The 25,752-nt window shown below is 47.9% G+C and overlaps 1 protein-coding gene across 1 annotated transcript; it reads right to left on the bottom strand.

The window, feature by feature from the left end:
- On the bottom strand, positions 1–25,752 carry LOC146180429 (uncharacterized). The gene is made up of 5 exons (XM_084577752.1): positions 25,105–25,752; positions 24,640–25,059; positions 19,487–19,691; positions 1,225–1,243; positions 1–189 (listed from the first exon to the last, which is right to left on the bottom strand). Exons 1-5 carry the CDS (start codon positions 25,661–25,663, stop codon positions 1–3), a joined length of 1,392 nt encoding a protein of 463 aa, XP_084433878.1. The 5' UTR covers positions 25,664–25,752.

Raw genomic sequence — 25,752 nt, 5'->3', positions numbered from 1 at the left:
CTACTCCATGCCCGTCTTGGCAATGGCCGCCAACAGGGGAGAGTCATTCTCTTGTCCGGGCGGGCTGCAATCGGCTTTGAAATCGTCCAACAGCAGGTCATATACTGCCACGTCAGCGCCTCCTATCTTCAAGTTGTACGAGTTGCGCATGCGCGCTGCCAACTCCTCGGGTCCAGCAAACAACGCCACCTAGAGGATGACATAAAAGTTGAAATCGTTAAAAGTTCATGTCATATCGTTGGCTTAATTTTAGAGTGCTTCTGCTGTGAGAACTTTGCTTTGGTTATGGGCTTTTAACGTCCCAAAGCGACTCAGACTATTAGAAACACCTAGCGGAGGGCTGCATAAATTCGGCCATCTGGGGTTTTTAAAGTGCACAGGCATCGCACGGAATACGAGCTCCTTTTCGCCTCCACCGAAAAGCGGCCGCCAAGCCCAAGATTTGATCCCGCATCCTTAGGCTCAGTAATCTAGCACCGTTCCACTCCACGATTGTGAGAGGTTTGTGGACACTCTTTGTCAAAAGTGTAGCGCCCAGGGGGTCTGCTTTTGAGCCATTTCATGCGGATTGTAATGTATCTACAATGTTCCAAATCTCTTGAGAGTAAGAATATTTTGTGCCCTACAATCTCTTATGGGAAGGCCCTCCACTAATGCTAAATCAGCTCCACTACACAGATCAGAAGTAGACCCCCGGGGCTCTACACGTTTGAAAAAAGCTGGACCTAACCAATAGTGAAGGGACGGTTCGGCACAGTTTGCCAACGATAGGCTAGGCCATTTATTGTGATTTGGTGCTCTAGGATATGGACTCTGCTTTTAAATTGTAAAAATCAGTAAAGCATTATGGTGTCGCAGCGCTGGCAGACAAGGACAAAAGGAGGAAGGACACACACAACTGCGCTGTTCAGCGCAGCCTTCATCCTTTCGTCCTTGTCTGCCAGTGCTGCGCCACCATAATGCTTTACAACCACCACCAACTAGCCCAGCAGCATACCCTGCATAAGTTAAAATCAGGCCTCTGAGTCCGCAAGTATTCTGTGGTACGGTGAGCTGCAATGCATCTTCGCCTATGTCGAGAAGGGTTGTCAGCTGTATGTTTTGTAGTTGTATTTTTTTTTTGCTTTGATAACGTCTTGAACTGCGTAAAATGATAGCTATGTATACTTCCGCATATAAAATTCCAAAATAAAATCTTTTTTCTCTTGGCATCCTTTCACAGACTGCCTTTGAGGTGCCACTCCTATAGGACAAAAAAAAAGGTTTCCAGTCAAAAGTTCCCAATGCGTGACGGACGCTGCCAACTCTGGGCATATAATTAATATAACAAATGTATACGACACAGGGGCAAGAAAATTTGCATGGCCTCTATAAGTTGCAGATCTAGTCCCGGTCACTGCATCTCTGCTTCAGAAGCGCTAGAACTCAATCTCTTCGCACTACATTCCTGCATAGAACTAGCACATGTGCTTAAAGTAAATTTGCGTAAATGTACTGCACATCTAAAAGCCGTAGTTTTGTTTTAAGCTGATGAATCCCGATGTCGCGATCGTGATCACCATTGTTTACGGCAACAAACTACGTAGCATCACGTATGCATTCCTGCAGCAGAATTATCTAGGCGTAGCACGGATTAGACAACTATTTGCTAGCCTGATAAATCCATATAAAATATGGCAAGTGGCTGTTGTTGAGCAGGGGTTACAAGCTTTAGCCATCAGAACGATAATAGCGACGGGGCCGCGATAGTTCGTACCCGAAAATGCGATGATAAAATTATAATGTCTTGGCACATTATGTACATTATGTAAGATGCCCAAGTTTGCTTTCTCATCAGGGATTTCAATCACCTGAAAAGTGCAGCTGAAGAGAATTTACAACAGACTGAATAATCGACTTAAGCATTCTTTATAAACATAAGTTCAAGTGTTCCATGATATATGCAGAATAATAACTGTTGCACAAAAGAATGAAGTCGTCCGAGGCCATCTATCTCATTGGCATAAGAATTTTGATTCGGTGGCATAGGCATTAAATACAGCTGCAGGGAAATGTAGAAAAGAAAGGAGAAAGGGGACCAGCATGACCGTTGTAGGAGGCGCATATTTCGTTCTGTTCTTTGCTATTGTTGTTTATTTATTTACTTATTTATTTATTTACATGTACTATTGGTCCAACCTAGACCAGAGAGGCGTGTACGCAACATCAAACTTGAGGCAAACGCAGACCAGCCGCAAAAAGATGCAGCCAGTAAAGTAAATCAGTAAAACAGTGTCAACAAAATACAGTCATAAATACAGCTAAAATTACAAGTAATAAAATATCCCAATTGTATTGTTACGGCGAATATTAACAGTCCGACAGCTGTCCGCACCACTGAGGATGACCACAGCACAGATCCCAGCATTCGTCTGCGTCTTCTCCTGGAAGTCTGTCGCCCTTCTTTACCCTCAGCATGACCAGCGAATACCGCGCACTAATACTACCCCCCTCGGGAAAAGCACAGTCCCGGTGCCTTCTACGTTAAAGAAACAGAACGTGCATAATAGGTTGGTTTGTGAGGTTTAACGTCCCAAAGCGGCTCAGGCTATGAGAGACGCCGTAGTGGAGAACTCCGGAAATTTCGACCATCTAGGTTTCTTTAACGTGCACGGACATCGCACAGCACACGGACGCCTTGCTTTTCGTCTCCACCGAAAAGCGGCCGCCGAGACCGGGATTCGATCGCGCATCCTTAGGAGCAGTAGTCGAGCGCCGTAACCACTGCGCCACCCCGGCGGGAAACGTGCATAATAGGGCTTCAGGCGGGACACATGGGCTATTTCAGAGCGTGGCGCTCTGGACGAGAATTTCGGAGGCACAGATTCAACTTCGTATGTGACGTTGGTCACGGGGCGCAAAACTCGGTAAGGGCCTGTGTAACGGGGCAAACGTTTTTCGCACAAGCCCATGCAATGGCACGGGAGCCACAGCAAGACGAATGACCCAGTAGTGTAGTGGACCTCACGGTGTCGACTGTCGTACCGGAACTTTTGGGAGTCTTGGGATGCAGAGAACCTGGTATGCGCGCTACCCGGCAGACATCATGAGCGCAGGCTACGGCATCACTGGCGTAAGTATACTGGTGGCGTCTGCCATGGGTAGTGAGGTGTCGAAGGGCAGTAACGGGTGCCGGCCAAATAGCAGATAAAATGGAGAGTATCGAGCGGTAGAATGGACAGATGAATTGTAGGCGAATCTCACAAAGGGTAGATGAACGTCCCAATCCCGGTGGTCATCAGACACATACGGTTTAGACGTTCCGTGAGGCCGTTGGTCTGGGTGTGATAGGCTGTGGTGAATTTGTGGCGGACGGAGCACGAACATAGAATTTCAACCACTCGCGACAGGAAGCAGCGGCCACAGTCAGTTAGTATTCACGAGGGGCACCATGATGTAGAATCACGTTTTCTAGGAGGAAGTCAGCGACGTCTGTGGCGAAGCTGGTCGGGATGGCTCGTGTAATATCGTACCGCGTAGCATAATCGGTGGCGACAGCGATCTATTTGTTCCCTGAGGCGGAAACTGGGCAGGGCCCAAGAAGGTCAACACAGCTAAACGGGAAAACGGGTCAGTGGGTGAGGATCGACTGCAAATGGCCTGAAGGCAAAATTGTGGGCTTCTTGTGATGACACAATTCATATGCGGCAATGTATTGCTGGAATGAGCGGTAGAGCCCCGACCAGTAGAACCATTGGCGCGGGCTGTCGTATATGTGAGGAGAAACCCAAGTGGCCAGCCGTAGGAGCATCACGGAACTGGTCAAAGATGGTGGAGCGCAGACGTTGAGGAACGACGAGCAAAAGGTCTGCGCCGTCTGGGCGCATATTGCGTCGGTATAGAGTGTTCTTGTGGAGTATAAGACGAGAGATGGATCAGAGCGGTCGGAGGTCAGAAGGATGATAAGGGAATGGAGTGAAGGATCTAAGTGTTATTCGTCGGCGATGTTGAAAAGGCCGAGACAGACAAAAATCATGCGTCATCGTCAGAGTCGGTAGGACTTGGGGAGTCGACGGGATAACGGGACAAGCAGTGTGCATCTTGGTGAAGGCGGCCGGACTTATGCACGACGGAAAATGTATATCACTGTAATCGAAGAGCCCAGCGCCTCAAACGGCCTGTAGGAACCTTTGAGGGAGGAAAACCGACCCAAGGCATGATGGTCTGTTATAAAAGTAAAAGGGCGGCCAAACAAATAAGGGCGCAATTTGTAATATCCCAAACAAGTGCCTGGCACCGCTCTGTGATAGAGTACTTTTGTTCGGACGTAGATAAGAGGTGACTGGAATATGCAATCAAACTTGTGCGGCCGTGTTGTCGCTGGGCAGGTATACCTCCAATGCCATGGCCACTTGCGTCGGTGCGGAGTTCAGTACTGGCGAATGGGTTGAAATGGGCCAAGACGGGTGGAGTAGTGAGAGCAGTAATATAATTGATTGCTTTAAATATTTAGCAAGACGGATGGGAAATTGTTCTCGAGGTGAGATTGTTCATTCACAACATGATTGGGTAGCCTATACAATTCGGACACTGTTACGGAAAAAAGAAATATTTTAAACAATCCTTGTAAACTCTCTATTTGGACATGTCCAGTATGTTTATTATGGCATATGCGTGTTCTTGTTTTGTTTATGTAGCGTTCTTCCTCGAATGGACTAAACTATAATTAACACAATAAAAAGTGTCTTTTTTCTTTTTTTCGCTGAGAAATAAACAGCAAATCAGCTTTCGTATAAAGGGGGGCAACGGAATTCAAGCCTTCGGTATTGCTGGAAGAAGAAGCGTAAGCCCTGTACGTGCTCTAGTTTAAATATTGGCAATGTTCAAGTAAGCGTAGTACAAGCATCTTGTACGCTGTCAGTTTTGTGCCTGTGGAAGACCATTCCAGGACGCGTCTGAGGTAGACTAGTCGTTTGTTCCCCTTTCCGACAACGCCCAGCTCCGGTTTGAAGTTATGGTCACACCAAATTATTCGTATTCATTTACACGCAAAAGGTGATTACCTTGCAAAGTATATACATTGTGAAGCGGCTCAGAATTCCAATTGTCAAGCATACTGTCTTTTGCGAGTTTAGGGTCATCTATCCACTCTGCACACCGCTTAGGTGGCAGTCATGTTGAATACTTAAAAAATCTATAACCTTTTCTGAGTCATCGATCACAAACGGGTCATTAACGGCTAGCATTTTTAACTTTTCTCTAAGAAAAGTCGCAAGCAATTTCTGCCGTGACTCCTTTTCGGATACGATTACACGGAAAGGTATTCCAGGTTTGTGCGTTTTAGCAGAAAAAAAAACCCATTTCCACTGAGACGGCTCGCAGCTTTAAGTTTACAAGCCAAATTGTCCAGTTTGAGGGACTTCATAAAGCCACGGCTTGCTTTTTCACCTTGGAGAGGTTGGCGTGATTCCTATTGAATGCAGTCTTGAGGGCGCTGGTGGGTCTTGAGCTAAATTCACCGGCCAATAGTACAGTGAAGCCGCTTTCTTTGTCAGAAGGAACCAGAAGTAGTCTTGTTTCGAAGATAGTTGATGGTCTGATGCAATGGAAACGTTTTGGAGGATGACTGGTACTTGCAGAGTACATCGACGCCTTCCGAGATGCATCTGGTCTTGTCGCTGTCTCTGCTGTCGTCGTGTCTCTGTGTGTCTGGACGCGACAATATCAAGCAATGTTTTGAAAACTCTATGGACTCTTCCTCAGCCGCAGCACAGTTGTGCCATAATTCTTGTTTATTTGTGCTCAAAACTAACTGTACAAATATTTCACTTGAAATTTGGCTGGTAGAGGCTGCCTCAGGTGGTAACGATTCTTTTCAGTACATGCCGCAACTGAGTCTTGCATCTACATCTGGTCTAGTCACTGCAGGGAGCATCTCGGAAGGCGTTACCGTTATGTTTTAACGCTTTTACTTGCCTTTTTGGCTATGTATATATCTGTTTTTACCGGTTTTACTTTCCGTCCCGGCCTCTTACACCGTGGTTTGTATCGCTTTTAGTCTTCTCGGCCTTTCACCTTTTCATCGTTTTTACGCTTGGACGTGACTACACTGTTTCGGTGATTGTGCAGGATCGCCTTTGGCCACACCCCCTCTTTGTACCTTATATATGTGTCCTGCATCGGAATGAAATTTCACTTTTTAGTCAACGCCTGTGTGTTTGTTTCCTTTCCTTCGTGTTTCGTCCCATTCCTTGCGCTGTTTTATTTCATTATGCAGTACCAACTAGCCCCGCATCTTGCTCTTCTGAGCTCGCAGAAGGTTTTCTCGAAGTGCTGGAAAGTTAAAGTAGAGTTCGTGAAGAAGACAAAGAATAGAAATTCTCCTGCGGAAAGCTAATGATTTGAGACCGAGAGATGATTTCAAGACTGTGTTGTGTCTATGTTAGTATTAGGAGAAAATGGCACGAATTTTTTCAAGTACTCCCGGATGTATACATTATGTTAGTATTAGGAGAAAATGGCACGAATTTTTTCAAGTAATCCCAGACTTATACATTGAAAGGTAAAGTGTATATATTCATATCTCCCCTGCCTGTCTTCGCGCGTTCACTTCGGTATAGCACTCGCGGCAAAGATGGAGGAGCTGGTCATTTAATGTTTTCATCCGAAATTACAGCCTAAACGCATTTTGCAACAAGCCTGCTTTACTGTGAGAAAATAGACTGCAAAGCATGAACAAACATGCACACCGTTTGTAACATGTACAGAAGTACTATGTGCCGTGCGGTTCTCCCCGGCGGTAGCAATCTCCTAGTAGCGCATATTTCGGCACGAAATCCTCATTTTTGGCTGCAACGTACAGCTGTGGTGTTGCATATGGGGTGCATTTGCATGCAGAAAATGAGTTGAGGTTCATGCCAGTAACAAATCTTCAAAAGTACATGGAATTATTTGCTACGGTATCGATGGCATAGCAAATGATTCAAACAGTGCATATTCAAATTATCTCTAAAATTCAATATGTTTACTTCTTCAAAGACATTTAAAGTAGCTGCTCAACTAGTTTATGTTTATTCAGTTTGGTTTACAGCACAATCCATATTTGATTCAGCAGCAAGACTATGCTATTCATAACCAGCTCGGTTGACAAAACTACAGTTTGCATGTCCCCCAGTGCGTAATACCAATTTCTCCATCTCTGTGCTCAGTGCTGCCTATATTAATGAGTGCCTTCATGTCAAGTGCAGCATAAACGAAGGGAACAAAATGTAGCGCACCAAGTCAAGAACAGAGAAAGAAGACACACACAGCGCTAGCGCTGTGTGTGTCTTTTGTCTTGGTGCGCTACATTTTGTTCCCTTCGATCATGTACCAACAAGCCCAAGTATCTACCCTTCTGCAGCATAAACTTCCTTTTCTTGACCTATGCTATTTAGCCTTCCTAGGTTTCATGCTTGTGCACTGCTTTTGTCATTTCAGACAATAAAAGTAGCAAATGAAATCTGGTGATTGAGTATTAGCGTGCAACACAGCTCAAGCTACTCATTTGCGGCATGTACTGAAAAGAATCGTTACCACCTGAGGCAGCCTCTACCAGCCAAATTTCAAGTGAAATATTTGTACACTTAGTGTTGAGCACAAATAAACAAGAATTATGGCACAACTGTGCTGCGGCTGAGGAACAGTCCATAGAGTTTTCAAAACATTGCTTGATATTGTCGCGTCCAGACACACAGAGACACGACGACAGCAGAGACCTCGGGTCAACAGGGCAACGGCACAGTGCAGAACAACATCAGCGGAACCAGCACGCGTGTGAGTCACGGCAGCAGCGTCGTCTTTTCCCAAGCGATCGCGCTTGTTCTTCTTCGGGGGCTACACTGCATCCCTTCCGAAAGAAGCATCGGCTCGATGCTAAATGGAAAAAAAAAAGAAAGCACCAGCAAAAACACGGTTACTGTCTGCACGTGTTGTTTCGCGATAAAAGTGCAGCGGAGAAAACATTGAAAGGTTCCTCCAGGGTCACAAGTAATACGGCTTAGGCCGGACAACATGAACAACTTAAGGACGTGAGGAAAGGCGTGACGATGGCTGGCTTCCGCTGGGAAGCACCTCGTAGCTGTGGTCAGCGATGCGACCAATAACCATTTAGGGTTCAAAGTAGCGCTTCATAGGTTTTTCGAAAGGCTGGTGTCCAAACCCAGACCTATCACCAGGTCTAAAATCAAGTTGACGTCTCCGGAGGTTGTAGCGATAAGCATCGATACGTTGCTGGGGCTCTGTGTTGAGTCGTGCCAGTTGTCGAGCCTCCTCCGCGCGCTCGCATACAAGTCGAGCATCATCGGCGACGCCGTCAGGCGGTTCGTGAGGCAGCATAGCATTGAGAATTGTAGCGACCTTTTCTGCCATGCACCAGTTGGAAAGCTGGCCTACGTGCTCTCTCCTAAACTGCAGTATTGTAAGCAAACGAAACATAGGATAGCACCTCATCCCAATTTCAATGGTCGGAGCCCATGTACATGGCGATGATATCAGCCATCGTCTTGTTCAACCTCTCCGTTAGCCCATTGATTTGAGGATGATACGCAGTATTTCGACGGTGACTGGTACAGCTTAGACGCAGCATCTTTTGCAGAAGTTGCGCAAGAAATGCGGTACCCTGGTCAGTGATCAAAGCTGCCGGTGCGCCATGCCGGAAGACAATACAAAAAATTTGGCTGCCTCCACATCCGTCGCAGACGGAACTGCGCGGGACTCCGCATAGCGCGTCAGGTAGTCTGTCGCTATTATGGTGTATTTGTTACCGGACTGGGACGTGGAAAATGGGCCAAGAAAGTCCATTCCGATTGTGTGACAGGGGGCACTCGGCGGTTCGATTGGCTGAAGAAGGCCAGCCGGACGTGTGGGTAGCGTCTTCCGCCGTTGACACTCGCGACAAGTTCTTGTGTACTGACGCGCATACTTAGCGAGTTTGGGCCAGTAATACTTTTCCCGAATCCGGGAAAGTGTTCGGCTGAAACCAAGATGACCAGCTGTAGGATCATCATGGCAAGCTACCCTGATCTCGCTACGCAGATCTTCCGGCACAACAAGAAGCCCCGATGTCTGGCTGTTGTCAAAGTTCTTTTTGTATAGGACGCCGTTCGTACTCTAAATGTGGGCAGGACACGCAGGAATGAATGAATGAATGAATGAACACTTTTTTTCCACCGAAAAGGAGCCCTTCATCTCCCGCCCCCGGCACGCAGGCCGGGGAGCGGGTCAGGAGGGCTCCGCCGGCTGAGGTCAGGTGAGGTTACAAGCACTCTTCACGGCCTAAGCCGCCAGGCGGATCGCGTGCCGCTGAACGGTGGGATCTCCGCTCCGCAGCCAAACCTCCCAGGCTTCTCTACTATCAATGTTAATGCCGGCGCCTGGGGAATCGGCGCATTACCATATTATATGATCTAGCGTGCCTTTTTGGCCGCAATTTTTACATTTACAATATTCTTCCTCCCCGGTCTGTGTTAAGAAAACCCCGACAGGGCAGATGTAGTTATCGGCTTGCAATCGCCTCCAGATGCGTGCTTCATTGTTAGTGAGAGACCGAGACCGATCTGGGGGAGGGTATACTTTTCGATCTAGTTTGTAAGATTCTGTGATCTCATTAATTCCCTTGCATTCGGGCTGTTCTACCGCCGCCCAGTGGTAGAGATCTCGGGCCAGCAGGTACGCAGCTTCGTTGCCAGGGACAGACTCGTGTGCTGGTATCCATATGATGGATATGGTTCTAGTAATGGGATTTGTGAGAATAATCTTTTTGGCCTCCTTTGAGATCCGTCCTTTTGCAAAATTCCGGACAGCCGTTTTGCTGTCGCTGATTATAGTTTTGGCCTATGTACCAGGGCATGCGAGTGCTATTGCGACCTCTTCAGCTGTACTAACACGAGGTACCACATCGTCATCTCCTTCAAGGTGCGCCATTAGCTGACCAAGCTAATGGCGCAGGTGTTGTCTTCTTCCTTGTCCTTCGTCTCCGCACTGTTAGTCCTTAACCAAGCTGTCCATCATGTCTTTGTCGAACCGCCATATCTGTCGTGTTTAGGACCGCAATAAAGCCTGTCAGCGTCATTATTGTTCCCTGGCGCCGGCTCCAGGGGGACTCGAGACAAGCAGTCAGCGTCATGAAGCTTTCGGCAGGATTTTGTATACAGGCTCCATCGAGCAAGCCGCCCCGCAAGATTCTTCAGGTTGGCCAACCAACATAATGAGTGGTGGTCGGTGACCACACGAAAATGGCGGCCGTACAGATACGGTCGGAACTTTGTTATTGCCCAGATGAGAGCGAGGCACTCCTTTTCCGCTGTGGAGTAATTACATTCTGCCTTGGAAAGGGCTCGGCTAGAATACGCAATAACTCGCTCAGCGCCGTCCTGCAATTGCACAAGTACTGCCCCCAGTCCTTTGTTGTTGGCGTCGGTGTGGAGCTCAGTGTCGGCAGCTTGATCGAAGTGGCCTAGTACAGGTGGTATTTGAAAGGTTTGTTTTAGCTACCTGAATGCTGACTCTTGCTCCTCATTACATTGAAAGGCAATACTATATTTTGTAAGGTGGATCAGGGGTGCGCGGCAATCTTGGCGAAATTGTGGACAAAACGTCTGAAGTAGGCGCACAAACCAAGAAACCGTCTCAGACTCTTTTTGCCCGACGACCGTGGAAACGACGCTACGGCTGCTGTTTTTTCAGGATCTGGTTTCACGCCCGCGTGGCTGACAATATGCCCAAGAAACTAACTCGCTGTACGCGAACCGCCATTTTGAAGGCTTGAGTGTGAGGCCTGCCTCCGTATAGCCTGGAGAACCCGTTCGAGGCGCACAAGATGGCCGGCAAAGGTGCTAAAAAAATAACATCTAAATACACAAGACAGGTCTGCCACTTCAGACCGGCGAGAACAGTGTCCATGACTCGTTGGATGTTGCAGGGGCAGTACATAAACCAAACGGCATCACCTTAAACTCATAGAGGCCATCTGATGTTATAAATGCCGTTTTCTCCAGATCGCTTAAGTAAAAAATTTAGCGCAAAAAAAAGGACACAAAGGACGAAGAAGAACACATAAGACGTTTGACGAGCGCTAAATTTTTTACTTAATGGATCACCAACTAGCCCGGCAACATGCTCTCCTCATCTCCAGATCGCGCTCATCTACATCAATCTGCCAGTATGCGCTCTTCAAATCGATCGACGAAAAATAGCGGGCGTGACGAAGCCGATCGAGGGTGTCGTCTATTCGTGGCAGTGAATATACACCCTTCTTTGTCACTTTAATGAGTCGTCGGTAATCAACGCAGAATCACAGCGACCCGTCTTCTTTTTTAATCAGTACCACAGGTGCAGCCCACAGACTGTTGGAAGGCTGGATGACGTCATCGTTTAGTATTTCACGCACGCACTTGCTCCTGTATCGTCTCCCGTTCTTTCAAGGAAACTCGGTATGGCAGTTGGCGAATTGGATGTGTCACGCCATCAACAATTTTGCAGGTGTTTTGCGGCAGGCGTCTCGTGAACCCAGGGTGTCGTGGCAAAACAATCTTTGTATCGATGTAAAACTTAAAGATCGCGCTTCTGGGACAAATCTAGTCTTTTGTCTAGGTTTAGTTGCAATTCCCGTTTTTCTTGTGTTCCAAATGACAAGTCTTGCACATAAAACGCCACAGCCTCGTGAACGTCACTAATTTCTTTCATGTAGGCTATAACTGCCCCTTTCGTCAGGTGTTGCGGCTCATTCCTAAAGTTGCTCACGATGACGTTGGCCCGCCCTTCGTTAACGTTTCCTGTCCCTCTCGCAACGCCGATTCCCCTCGTCGTAAGCAGCATTTCTACATTTCCTTCCATGACACCTCCGCCCCAAACAGATGTCTTGACACTAACAGGCAGAAAAATTGTCGACAGTGGCGGCAAGTTTACGTGTTCGGAGTCTACTCGAAGCACGGTCCAGATCGGTAGTCAGGCTCTGGTTGAGTGCGCATTCTGCGGCCCTGTATGAGTTTTGCTGGCGTTCGTTCGTACTCCGATGGAGAGATCCTGTAAGTCAGCCAGAAATCCTGCTTCGCTTCGATTGTTGTTTTTTTAGCAGTTTCTTTACCACCTGCATCCCGTTTCGGCTGGAGCGTACAACGTGGAATTGAATATTGTGGGCTACCATGAACAACAAACTCCACAGCTGATCTTAAGGGAACTCTAACACAATGATTACTGCGAAATTGTTCAATGCCAGCGACTGACCCGCCAAATGCGGGTCAATCGCTGGCGAGCGTAGCCTCCACCATGGCCCACTATAAACAGCAGAAAGATAAAAAAGAAAACAAGGGAGAGAACAATGTACCAAGCGATAGGGCCATGAGAAAAAAAACAATAACATACAGCGCTTGTAATGCATAATATTGTTACCGGGAAACGCGGGACCAAAGTAATGTGCTCACTGACAAAGACGACGACCGAGGAACACGGGCACGACAAAGCGTTGAGAAAGAGAACGACGCTGACAGAGTGGACACTGCACGGCTACTGAAGTCTTAGCATCGAGTTCAGCCCATCGCTGTGCTGTTACATTAAGTACATCCCCGTAATATCTTGGTGGAGGTCGCGGGTTCGACACAATCTGACGCTGGATCTCCGCAGTGGCCATCACCTCGGAACCGTCACGATGACAATCTACGCGGCTCCATCTACCTCCGCAACTCCAACTGTCGTCATAGCCCACCCCCGGGACCCTAGCCCATTCAGCGGTACAGATGAGGTCGATGTCGAGGACTGGCTTTCGCTTTATGAGCGTGTTAGCCAGCACAACAGGTGGGACGCCACGCTGATGCTGGCCAATGTCATCTTCTACCTTACTGGCACGGCACACGTGTGGTTCGAAATGCATGAAGCAGAAATACCCTCCTGGGATATTTGCAAACAAAAACTCTGTGACCTGTTCGGAAAACCGGTTGGCCGTCAACTCGCCGCCAAGAGGGACCTCGCCAAACGTGCCCAGACATCTACGTATATACAAGACGTTCTGGCCCTCTGCCGAAAAGTTGATAAAGACATGCCATAACCTGATAAGGTGGGGCACATCCTCAAAGGCATAGCCGACGATGCCTTCAATCTTCTACTCTGTCGGGACTGTGCTACGGTTGACTCCGTTCTGCAGGTTTGTCGACATTTCGAGCAGGCCAAACACAGACGCATTGCACATCGCTTCGATCGGCTCCCCAACACTGCCCCTACCTCCACGTGCGAGAATCTGCCGACCCTAAGGCAACCTTCCAACACTGAAAATGTGACCCGCATCGTGCGTCGTGAACTGGAAGAGCTCGCTCCTGCTGCATCCAACCCGCCCTCCTCGGACAGCAACCTAGCGACGATATCCCTCATTCAAGCCGTCTTTCGTCAAGAGGTTGCCAACTTGGCCGTCCCCTATAGCCACACCGTGGAACACCACAGTTCGAGCCCCGTCCCTCCCATGGTTACCACCGCTACACCCCGCAACACCTATACACCACGCTACCGATACCGCAATCCTGATGAGTGGCGCACCCCTGACGACAGGCCGATCTGTTTCGCGTGCTCGCGTATGGCCACATCGCTCGCCACTGCCGCAGCCGCTGGACAACACCACCTCGACGTTTTCCTTACGTTGACCGCTACTCTGATTACGGTCACCCCCGTTTCACGCCTCGTTATGAGCCGCCCCGAACCGATACTACTCCGCCTCCTTCTGTGTCCAGTCGCTCTCCTTCCCCGCCAGCCCGCCGTTCCCGTTCACCTCTTCCTAGCCGCAGTTCCTCGCCGACCTCTGCCTGCCGCTTCACGGGAAACTAGCCAATGCAGCTCCCGGAGGTGACGCTGCAGTGGTACCCCGACCTAGAAATCCTCTACTGCCCATTTCTTCGCCATGTAACCCCCTCTCCCTGTTCGTGGATGGTGTTCCCGTCTCTGCCCTCATTGACACTGGTGCCCAAGTCTCGATCATGAGCTCATCATTTTGCCGCCGCCTCAAGAAAGTACAGACCCCCGCCGCTTCGCCCACCGTTCGTGTTGCTGATGGCAGTACTGCTGCCGTCACTGGGCTGTGCAGTGCCCGAGTCACCCTTGCCGGTCATCACATCCCTGTTTTGTTCACCGTCCTCAACCAGTGCCCTCACAATGTGATCCTCGGCCTTGACTTTTGAACGGCCCACTCTGCCCTTATCGACTGCTCCAGCGGCCTTCTTCGTTTGGGCCTACCTGTCTGCTGAGAACATCCTCCATCTGCACCCCGCCTTCGATCCACTGAGTTCGCTCGCCTGCCCCCTGACTCTGCTGTTTACCTACCTCTGTCACCTTTCCCGTCTGTGCCTGACAGTGACTATCTTGCTTGCCCTATCACCGAGGTCTTTCTTGACCGCAACGTCGTTCTTCCTCATCTCATCGTACGCGTTACACAGAACAGCACCTACCTTTCTATCCTGAACTTCAGTCTGTCACCCCAAGTTCTCCCCGAAGGAATATCCCTTGCTACCTTGTCCCCTCTCACAGACTGCACCATTTGTGCATTCACTCCTGGCCCACATTCAAGCGTCCTTCCAACACCCGTACTCTCCACCACAATTACCGACCCTATTTCCCCAATGATTGCCTCTGACTTCAGCCCCGAACACGCTCAGAACCTGCACAGCCTTTTGTTATCCTTCCCCAACATTTTTGACTTTGCTGCCGGTTCTCTGGGCCAAACATCAGTTGTGACTCACCGCATTGACACCGGCGATGCAAAGCCTGTACATCGGAGGCCTTATCTTGTGTCCCTTTCTGAGCGCCAAGTCATCCAGCAGGAGGTCGACAAGATGTTGGACAACGATATCATCGAATCTTCGAACAGCCCCTGGGCATCTCTGTCGTGCTCGTTAGAAAGAAAGACAACAGTTGGCGCTTTTGTGTCGACTATCGACATCTGAACAAGATTACAAGGAAAGATGTTTACCCGCTGCCGCGAATAGACGATGCCTTGGACTGTTTACATGGAGCCTGCTACTTTTCCTCCATCGACCTTCGTAGCGGCTACTGGCAGATCTCTGTTGACGAACAAGACCACGAGAAAACAGCTTTTGTCACACCCGATGAACTTCGCCAATTTAAGGTTATGCCTTTTGGACTTTGCAACGCCCCTGCTACGTTTGAACGAATGATGGACTCCTTACTCCGTGGCTTCAAATGGACGACTTGTCTATGTTACTTGGATGACGTGATTGTCTTCTCGCTCTCGTTCGAAAGCCATCTTCGTCGCCTTTCTTCCATCTTGGCACTTTTCCGCCGTGCCGGACTTCAACTGAACTCAAAGAAGTGCAGGTTTGGTCGCCGCGAACTTAAAGTGCTTGGCCATTTGGTGAATGCCACCGGCGTGCAACCCGATCCCGACAAAGTTCGCGCTATCAGTGCTTTTCCATGTCCCCGTTCACCCCGTGATGTCAGCAGCTTTATAGGACTGTGTTCTTATTTTTGCCGGTTTGTCCCAAACTTTGCCGCTGTTGCTCGTCCTCTCACCAATCTGCTGAAGAAAGGCGTTCCTTTCTCATGGGGACCAGAGCAGGCTAACGCATTCTCCACCCTCATCGCTATTCTCACCGATCCTCCTGTGTTGGCCCATTTCAACCCGTCTGCCCCGACGGAACTTCGCACCGACGCCAGTGACCACGGGATTGGTGCCATTCTTCCACAGCGACAACGCGGCCAACATTGCGTTATTGCCTACGCCAGTCGTCTCCTGTCATCAGCGGAACAGAACTATTCTATTACGGAACGGGAGTGTCTGGCTCTCGTTTGGGCCGTTGGAAAATTCAGAAGCTACTTGTTTGGCCGACCCTTCACTGTAATTACCGATCACCACTCCTTATGTTGGCTCTCTTCCCTCAAGGATCCTGCTGGTCGCCTCGGCCGCAGGGCACTGCGCTTGCAGGAGTATACCTTTTGCGTTGTATACAAATCCGGTCGGCTTCACCAGGATGCAGACTGTCTGTCCCGTTATCCCGTCGATCCCCCTTCCTCTACTGACCATGAGTCGGACCTCTGTGTCTTCTCTATATCTGACTTTTCCCACATAGCCGACGAACAGCGGTTGGACCCAACCCTCAGTTCTCTTATCGACCGCCTCCGTGAATCTTCCCTCGCCCTGTTCTTCCTTCATGGGAATACGCTATACCGCCGCAACATGCGACCTGATGGCGCTGAGCACTTGCTGGTCGTTGCCCAACACCTACGCTCTGGCGTTCTCGATGCACGACGCCCCTACAGCTGGTCATCTTGGCCTCTCACGCACATACAACCACGTGCGCCGCCGTTTCTTCTGGCCTGGACTCGACCGCTCTGTCTAACGTTATGTAGCCGCTTGTGACCTCTGTCAACGCCGGAAGCAACCCCCTGTGCTACCACCTGGACACCTGCCGCCGATTGCTATCCCGACTGAGCCATTTTCTCGTGTTAGCCTTGACCTCCTAGGGCCCTTCCCTGAGTCCTTGTCAGGAAACAAATGGATCGCTGTGGCCACCGATTATGCCACGCGGTACGTGATCACTCGCGCCATTCCAACCAGCTGCGCCACAGACGTTGCTGACTTCCTTTTGTACGACGTCATACTTCACCATGGTGCTCCCCGTCAACTACTTACCGACCGTCACCACTGTTTCCTTTCCCGAGTTGTTGAGGAAATACTTCGTTCTTGCTCAGTCCGGCACAAGTTCACCACTGCGTATCACCCTCAGACGAACGGCCTTACGGAGCGTCTTATCCGCGCACTCACCGACATGCTTGCAATGTACGTATCCGACAGTCATCCCGACTGGGATATTAGCCTGCCATTTGTTACCTTTGCATATAACTCTTCGCGTCATGACACTGCTAGGTACTCTCCATTCTATCTTCTCTGTGGAAGAGACCCCTTACTGCCCTTCGACACTTTGCATCCCGCCGCTGGCCCCGTCACAACCTATGCCCGCGATACCGTCGCCCGAGCCGACGCTGCTCGCCAGATTGCTCGTCACAATCTCACCATCTCTCAAGAAACTCAAAAACGCCGCTACGACGCTCACCACCGCGATTTGCACTATCCTCCCGGATCTCTGGTGTTGCTCTGGCTTCCGTGCCGTCGTGTGGGGCTGTGTCAAAAACTTCTGCCCCACTACACAGCTCCTTACCGTGTACTACGCCCAGTGACCGAAGTGACCTATGAGATTGCACCGCTCCACCCAAAGTCACCGACTGCTACACCCACTTCCGAAATCGTACATGTCGCCCGCCTAAAGCCATGAAGTAGAACTTTTTGCTGGGCTAGCTGGTTCATGATCATACGGGGAAAGTAAGCGCTAACAAAGAGACAAACACAAGAGAGGAGACAAGACAACGCGCTACTGGCAACTGATTCTTTTATTGAAATCGACACACAATATATAGGGACAACGTCACACCACCTATCGGCTCCCTACGCGTCAGAAGGCAATATTATCTAACATAAAATTCCATGTTCAACCTAGGTTGATCTAAACCCGATAAAAACACCTTACTCTTTAAAAACAACAAATCGACGCGTGGTACGTAAAAGGACAAAAAAAAACAATAAATTTCATGTTTACCATGGGGTGGACTAAAACCGATAAAAACAGATAACTTTAAAAACAAAATGACACGTGGTGTAAAGGGCCAAAGTAACATGATGGAATGAATAAGAAGTGAGCAGAACTTAAAAAACCCAACCCCAAGAAATCATGTAACATCGTAAACCTTCTTCAATGTTTTAAGCACTATAAGCACCTTGTGCCACCACAAACAGGCAAACAAAACTTCTATGATGATGAGACCCATTGAAATGCTGATAAGTGAAGACGACATAAAAAGCACGCGAAAACATACAAATCAGAACGGACACATGTACCAGCGTAAGCATTCACCAAAGGTTTCGTCTTCTGGATACACACAGTATATAGTAGCACACTTCGTATTCTTGTTCTGTTCAGCCAAATTTTTCCAAAAAACACTCTTCACTCTTACACAGGGAAACCGAGGCATCGCTAACATAATTTTGGCCTTTCTTTCTAATCCAAAAAGCTTCCTTTAGTTCGCGGGTAACACGTTCGCGGCTTTGGTCCAAAACCACCGTTCTTTCTAAAATGGGTTTGCACTGGCGATCACAGTCCTTACAATGCAGCGGCAGATTGGACCCCGTTCCAATGTTCCGTTCATGCTCCCTTAACCTTTCATTCAAACAGCGCCCCGCTTGCCCAACGTACGTCTTACCAATAGTGAGAGGAATCTGATATATAACTCCTTCATTGCACTCTACGTACCTATGCCCATGCTTTGTTCCACATGTTCTGTCTTTCTGTTTCTCTCAGTTTATACGAGGACACAACGCGGCCAGCTTACAGGGGGCAGAGAAAACTACTGGTACCTTAAATTTGGAGGCTACTTTTTTCAAGTTATGGGCTACCCGATGGCTATAGGGAATAACCACTGGCCTATTTATTTCGGTTTCAGGATTCGACTGTTTGTTTTTCTTTCCTTTTACTTTTTGAAGAAGCGACTCCACTACCCCCGTCATGACTGACTGGGGGAAGCCTGCATTCTCAAGCCTGGCTACCTGTTGCTGGAAACTTGCTTGCATAGTATGGGGACATGACTGTACAATGGCTGCCTCTAGGGCTGATGTTGCAATGGCTCGCTTCACTGTCTTTGAGTACGCTGATTCATAGGATAAAAATCCTTTCGGCGCACGTGGGTGGTACATCCAGCATAACATATCACGTGCTATAGATAGCTGCAGGTCTAAAAACTGTAACTTATTGCCTTCAGGCTGCTCTTGCGTAAATTCTAATCCTTCTCCAAGCTTGCAAAATATTTCAGCATTTTCATTAACTGTGCTTAGGTAGGAGCGCTTATCCTGTTTACTTAAAATAATCAAACAATCGTCTACAAATCTGAAAACCTTCAAGACTTTTTCTTTATCTAAATGTTCTTCCACCCTGCGATCAATCATTGAAAGAAAAATGTTACTCAGAACAGGCGCAAAGCAGGAGCCAATACATATATCTTTTCTCTGAATGAAAAACCCGCCTTGGAACTATACAACTGTAGCGTTTAGGTAAAATTCTAGCAAAGACATAAAACTTTGAAGCGAAACACCGGCTGCATTCTGAAAGGGCACGATCCCGTTGTCTTCTATGCATTCGCGAACGGCTAAGAACAGTTCTTTATAGGGAATGGAAATAAAAAGGTCCTTGGCATCAAGAGAAAAAAAATGACCAGCTTGCTGATTGTTTTGAAGAAACGTAATTATTTCCAATGAGTTTCTTGTGGCGAAAGGATCCCTAACCACAAGCTTGTTAAGACTCTTCAAAAGGTACTGACTTACAAGGCGCTGCCCTCGCTCGCTTACGATACAACGAAAAGGCACACCTTCTTTATGAGTCTTCGCCGTAAAAAATATGCCAAGCAGTCACTTATCGACTTTGCTAACCTTGATAGATCCAGCTCGTTGCAGAGGGCGATGGCCCTTGACTTCGCCCTGGCAGGCTTGAGTTTCGAAGGCTCGAAGTTCCTCTCTACTACACAACGGGCATTTGCATTATAAATTCCCGTTGGCACCACGACGAAGCCTCCTTCCTTGTCTGCTTGCACCAACCGCAGACTGTTGCCGTTGAAGTACTTGACCACGGTGTTGACTGTTGATCCAAAGACAGACCTTCGCTTGGACACTGTTCTCAAGAGCACATCCACTCCTTCCAACAGGCAACGCTCCTGATTTTCCTTTGGTGCCTTTCCCGCCACTCTTCTGTTGAGAGACAAGAGCTCATGGGCGACTGTTGACGGCTCGAAACAGAACTGTGGACCCTTAGTCAAGACCATGTTCACTTCTTCCGGCAGATGAGCCTCGCCGAGTACCTTCACAGCTGCACTCCTTGCCTTTTGCCTTTCCGGTGCCCTTGGTAGTTTGCCGAGAACGTGATGCCACCAAAATTCTGTGGTCTGTGCCTCCAGCTTCCTGCGCTCGCGAAATTTTCTTTCAGCTATCCATTCAGTTCATTTTGAAGGTAGCGCGAAAAACGAGGACCAAGAGTAGAAGGACACAACACGAGCGCTTTTTCACAACTAAACTTTTTATTGAAAAACACGGAATAAATACCCATCTCGCGAAACTAAAACACAAGAAACAAAAGGGATAGCATCAAGTACAGGAAAAGTGTAGGGCATGATACAGCTGGTGGGGGTGCTTACTGACTAAGATAAGATGTAAAAACGAAAGCACAAAAGCGTCATAGTCACAAAAGCAAACAAGACTTACCAAAAAAGATGAAGGAAGCGACGGGAGATATTAGTTCCATGTGTGGTTTAGATATGAGAGTTCTTTTTGTGTTAGAGCAATCGACGGTGCGCTTATGCATGTACTCCCGTATCCTCGTTTTTCGCGCTACCTTCAAAATGAACCAGATTCAACTCGCCCAACTTTCAACCTTACTACCCATTCAGGGTACCGGCAAAAGCAGAATACACGCAGCAAGTCATAAAGAAGGCGCACTCTTCTATACAGCTCAGACCGCAAAATTCTGCACAGACGCTTAACGTGCCCATAGGTAGGATGGACTGCGCCGAACAGAGCGTTGACCTCTTCCGGTATCAGTCCCTTCTTGATACAAAACGTGATGCGCCTGGCGCTGCAGGAAGCCCATGAAATGTGGCTGACGATGACCGACGCTTGTGACGAATGCGAAGACACACAAAGAAAAGGGCCCACAGCATGGGAAAGATACTGAAGTAGAACTTGTTGCTGGGCTAGTTGGTTCATGATCATACGGGGAAAGTAAGCGCAAACAAAGAGACAAACACAAGAGAGGAGACAAGACAACGCGCTACTGGCAACTGATTCTTTTATTTCATTTCATTTATTTTCCTTAAAGGCCCTGTGAGGGGCATTACATAAGGGGTGGGTACATCATTGTAGGCGGCAAGTGTTAACACGATGAAAAATGAGTATGAAGATTGTCAGCGAAGGTCGCGGAGCACATGATGGCTGCAATGTCTCTGGGAAGGTCGTTCCAGTCAACAATGGTACGGGGAAAAAATGAGGCTGCAAAAGTAACCGTGCGGACACGTGGACGAGAAACCTGGGAAGGATGACAAGTGCGATGAGATATGCGGGTTGGTGGGACGATGTAGGGCGCGCAGGAAAGTGAACTGTGATAAAATTTGTAGAATAAGCAAAGGCTGGCGATACGACGACGAACTGAGAGGAGTGATAACCCTGATTTATCTTTCAACCCTGACACACTGATGTCGTAGGAATATGAAGAATGAATGAACCTGGCTGCTCTGTTTTGTACTGCTTCAAGTGCGTTGATAAGGTAAGCATGATGAGGGCTCCAAATAGGTGAGGCATATTCTAATTTTGATCTGACAAGTGTTTTGTATGCTAGCAGTTTTACGTGATCGGGGGCATGGCGGAGATGACGTCGTAAGAAACCTAGTGTTCTATTAGCAGTTGAGATAATATTTGTGATGTGTGCACTCCAGGATAAGTCGTTACACAAGGTGACACCTAAATACTTATATGATAGACAAGACTGGACAGGGATGTTACTAATTACGTATGGGAAATGAAGTGGATTATCGCGGCGGTGAAAAGACATGCGTTTACTTTTATGTGGGTTAAGTTCCATTAACCAAACGTCGCACCATTCCTGAATGCGGTTAAGGTCGTCCTGGAGAGAAGTTTGGTCAATAATAGTAGTAACAGAGCGGTAAATGACGCAGTCATCTGCAAACATGCGAATTTTAGAATTGATGTTGTCTGGTAAGTCATTAATATAAATTAAAAAGAGAAGGGGGCCGAGTACAGAGCCTTGAGGGACACCAGATGTTACAGGAATGGGGTTAGAATTGTGATCGTTAATAGTGACAAACTGCGTGCGATTAGTGAGGAATTCTTCTATCCATTTTAAAATATCGGTAGGCAAGTTCAAGTATGACAGTTTTAGTAGTAATCGTTTGTGTGGTACCTTGTCAAACGCTTTTGCATAATCTAGGAAGATAGCATCGGTCTGCAGGTTAGTGTCAAGATTACCATGCAAATCATGAAGAAAAATGGCAAGCTGTGTTTCACATGAGTGGCCTTTTCTAAAACCGTGTTGTGACGGGTGAAAAAAGTTGTTAGAGTCGAGGAAGCTCATGATGTTTGTGTAAATGACGTGTTCTATGAGTTTGCAGGGTACGCTTGTAAGAGAAATGGGTCGGTAATTTAGCGGTGAATTTTTTTTGCCTGATTTGAAGACTGGAACGACCTTACCACTTTTCCAGTCGTCTGGTATTCGTCCCGATGAGAGTGACTGTGAGAAAAGTAAGCATACAAATTCGGCAGAAATATCCCTGGTATTCTTCAGGAGCTTCGAGTTAATATTGTCAATACCGGATGAAGATGAAAGTTCCATAGTTTCTATTAAGGACGAAATACCTGATGACAAGAAAATGACTGGTGGCATGGCACAACCTGTTTGTGAATGTAACATCGGAAAAGGCATTTCAGTCTCTTTAGTAAATACAGATGCGAAGGCAGCATTGAAGATGGTGGCACATTCGGCTTCAGTGAAGACTGCACCTGACTCATCTGAGAGCGTTATCTCAGTAGCATGACGTGGGTTTATGACTTGCCAAAATTTTCTCGGGTTACTTTTTAACAGATTGGGTAAGTCTGAGTAGAAAAACGTGTGTTTAGCGTAACGAATAGCGGAGAGATATGATTTTTCGGCTTCGCGATATTTTGCCCATGCGCAATTCGTATCATGAAACCTGGCTGAACGGTAAAGACGCTTCTTCTTATTTTCTAAACGCTTAAGTGATTTATTAAACCACGGCTTATGGGAATTCTCCTGAAAACTGAAGAGGGGAATGAACTGATTGGTTAGAATTTCTAGTTTATTTTTGAACAACGACCAATTTTCTTGAATCGACTGAGAATGAAAACGTGACGCAAAAACTGGAAAAAACGCATTGAGTTCATTATTGATCATGTCATAATTTCCTTTGTCATAAAGGCGAATAGTTTTATTGAGTTTCCGTCGGCGCGTTGGTTTGAGGACGATGTTAGCATGAATAACTTTATGATCGCTGATTTCAGGCAGATAAGTAATCGGCTGAACACTGTCTGGGTGATTTGTTAATAAGAGATCTAGGATATTCGCGCAATTATCAGTTACGCGGGTAGGTTCTAGTATAACTTGAGTGAGGTTCATGTTATTGCAAAAATCTAAGAATTCCCTTGCTGCGCTATTATTAGCTATGGGTGTGGTATGGTTTTGCCAATCAATATTCGGGAAATTAAAATCGCCAAAGAGGAAGACGTGCGAATTAGGGTGCTTTGTGATCAGTCGACTAAGTGTGTTATTAATTTGGAGGGAAAAATCAGGAATGCTGTGGGGTGGCCTGTAACAAACACCGAGTAAGACTGTGTTAGGTGCAGCGTGACAGTGTAGCCATAACATTTCTAAATCAGAAGAATCATCTATTAGTGAACATGTGAGGTCCTGGCTGACAGCTATAAGCACGCCCCCTCCGCGTCCTTCGCTGCGGTCTTTTCGAAAAAGTTGAAAATTCGGCAAGTCAGCAAGTATTTCATTATCTGAGATGTCACCGTTCAGCCAGGTTTCAGTTAGTATCAGTAGATTACTACTTGATGATGAAACGAGACTAGAAACAAGCTCCCGCTTGGAAAGAAAACTGCGAATGTTAGTGTATATAACGGAAAACGAGATGCTAGATACGGGACGATTATTGAAACGGGTGTTCGGCGGGTGTTCGGCAGAAACGGGTGTATGGCGGGATGATTGCTAATCTGACTGAGACTGGGTGGCTGCTGCTGACTGAGAATGGGCGGCAGCTATTTCTTGTACTGTTTCCGAGCTTTCGTCAAATATGTAGCGCCTAGAACCGATGTGCAAAGTCTTGAAGTTTAAAGCGAATTTCGCGGAGTTTGCATTAGCAAACGCAATTAGCTGCTTTCTAGCGTGTCGGACTTTGAGAAATCTTCAACGACGCTAAAGTCGGTGTCTTTAAATTTACGGCCATTCGAGAGTATTGTGCTTTTAATTTTGTGTGAATTAAACTTAACAATGATTGGACGAGTGTGTTTAGGTGTGTAACGCCCAAGGCGATGAGCGCGTTCAATGCTCTCTGGACTGATTTCCAAGCTCATGTTCGCGAGGCAATGTTGCATAACTATTTCTTCGGAGTCTGCGTAATTTTCGAACGGGTTAGTATCGGGAATACCATAAAATATGAGGTTATTACGACGTGAGCGATTTTCTGCGTCATCGATCCGTGCCTCCAAGAGGTCAATCTTGGAGGCCATTGCAGCATTTTCAGCTTTAATTGTGCTCAATTCACTCTGCAATGTCGAAAAGGCTAGTATATGGCCCTCCAGATCGGCTATGCGCTTAGACAGACTAGCTATAGAATTGTCAGTTGAGATGATGTAGTTCTTAACGTCCAGTACTTCGGAAATTAGCTTAGTCTGACCGGCTGATAGATTTGTTAATTCGGCAAGCACCGCTGCGGTAGTGTTAGGACCTGGATTGGGTTCAATGTCGCCTGCTAAAAGTAGTAAGGTGCGCACAACATTACTACACTCAACAACAATGGAAACGCAACACTGTGGGCTCGGCAGCTGAATAAGGAAGTAGTTACTAGATCTTTTTGTAAGCAAAGAATACTGGGCACCAACCTGCATGATGAATGCGAATGGGTTAGTGAACTGCGCGGGAGCGTAGCCACCGAGCCCACAGAGAAGCACAGAAGGTTGATCATCTTTTATATCGGCTGCTGATGTCTGTGGTGATGAGGCTTTCCAGTTGTCTTCCGGGGAACGGTATTCTGGCACGGGCTCCGTCGGACATGACGTAGCTTCGGTTCCGGGTGGATAAGAGGACAGGGCGGCGTAATCGCTGTAGCACGAGGCCACAGGCTGAGCAGTAGCTGGAGAGAGGGCTAGCAGTGCGGCGAACAGCGCGTTGGCAGTGAACGTGAACACCTGCATGATGAATGCGAATGGGCTAGTGAACTGCGCGGGAGCGTAGCCACCGAGCCCACAGAGAAGCACAGAAGGTTGATCATCTTTTATATCGGCTGCTGATGTCTGTGGTGACGAGGCTTTCCAGTTGTCTTCCGGGGAACGGTATTCTGGCACGGGCTCCGTCGGACATGACGTAGCTTCGGTTCCGGGTGGATAAGAGGACAGGGCGGCGTAATCGCTGTAGCACGAGGCCACAGGCTGAGCAGTAGCTGGAGAGAGGGCTAGCAGTGCGGCGAACAGCGCGTTGGCAGTGAACGTGAACACCTGCATGATGAATGCGAATGGGTTAGTGAACTGCGCGGGAGCGTAGCCACCGAGCCCACAGAGAAGCACAGAAGGTTGATCATCTTTTATATCGGCTGCTGATGTCTGTGGTGATGAGGCTTTCCAGTTGTCTTCCGGGGAACGGTATTCTGGCACGGGCTCCGTCGGACATGACGTAGCTTCGGTTCCGGGTGGATAAGAGGACAGGGCGGCGTAATCGCTGTAGCACGAGGCCACAGGCTGAGCAGTAGCTGGAGAGAGGGCTAGCAGTGCGGCGAACAGCGCGTTGGCAGTGAACGTGAACACCTGCATGATGAATGCGAATGGGTTAGTGAACTGCGCGGGAGCGTAGCCACCGAGCCCACAGAGAAGCACAGAAGGTTGATCATCTTTTATATCGG

This window comes from Amblyomma maculatum, chromosome 8 (assembly GCF_055883805.1).
Source record: "Amblyomma maculatum isolate TAMU_Amacu chromosome 8, ASM5588380v1, whole genome shotgun sequence".
Taxonomy (NCBI): domain Eukaryota; kingdom Metazoa; phylum Arthropoda; class Arachnida; order Ixodida; family Ixodidae; genus Amblyomma; species Amblyomma maculatum.
The sequence above is the reverse complement of the archived record's forward strand: the minus strand, read 5'-3'. Positions and strand labels throughout refer to the sequence as shown.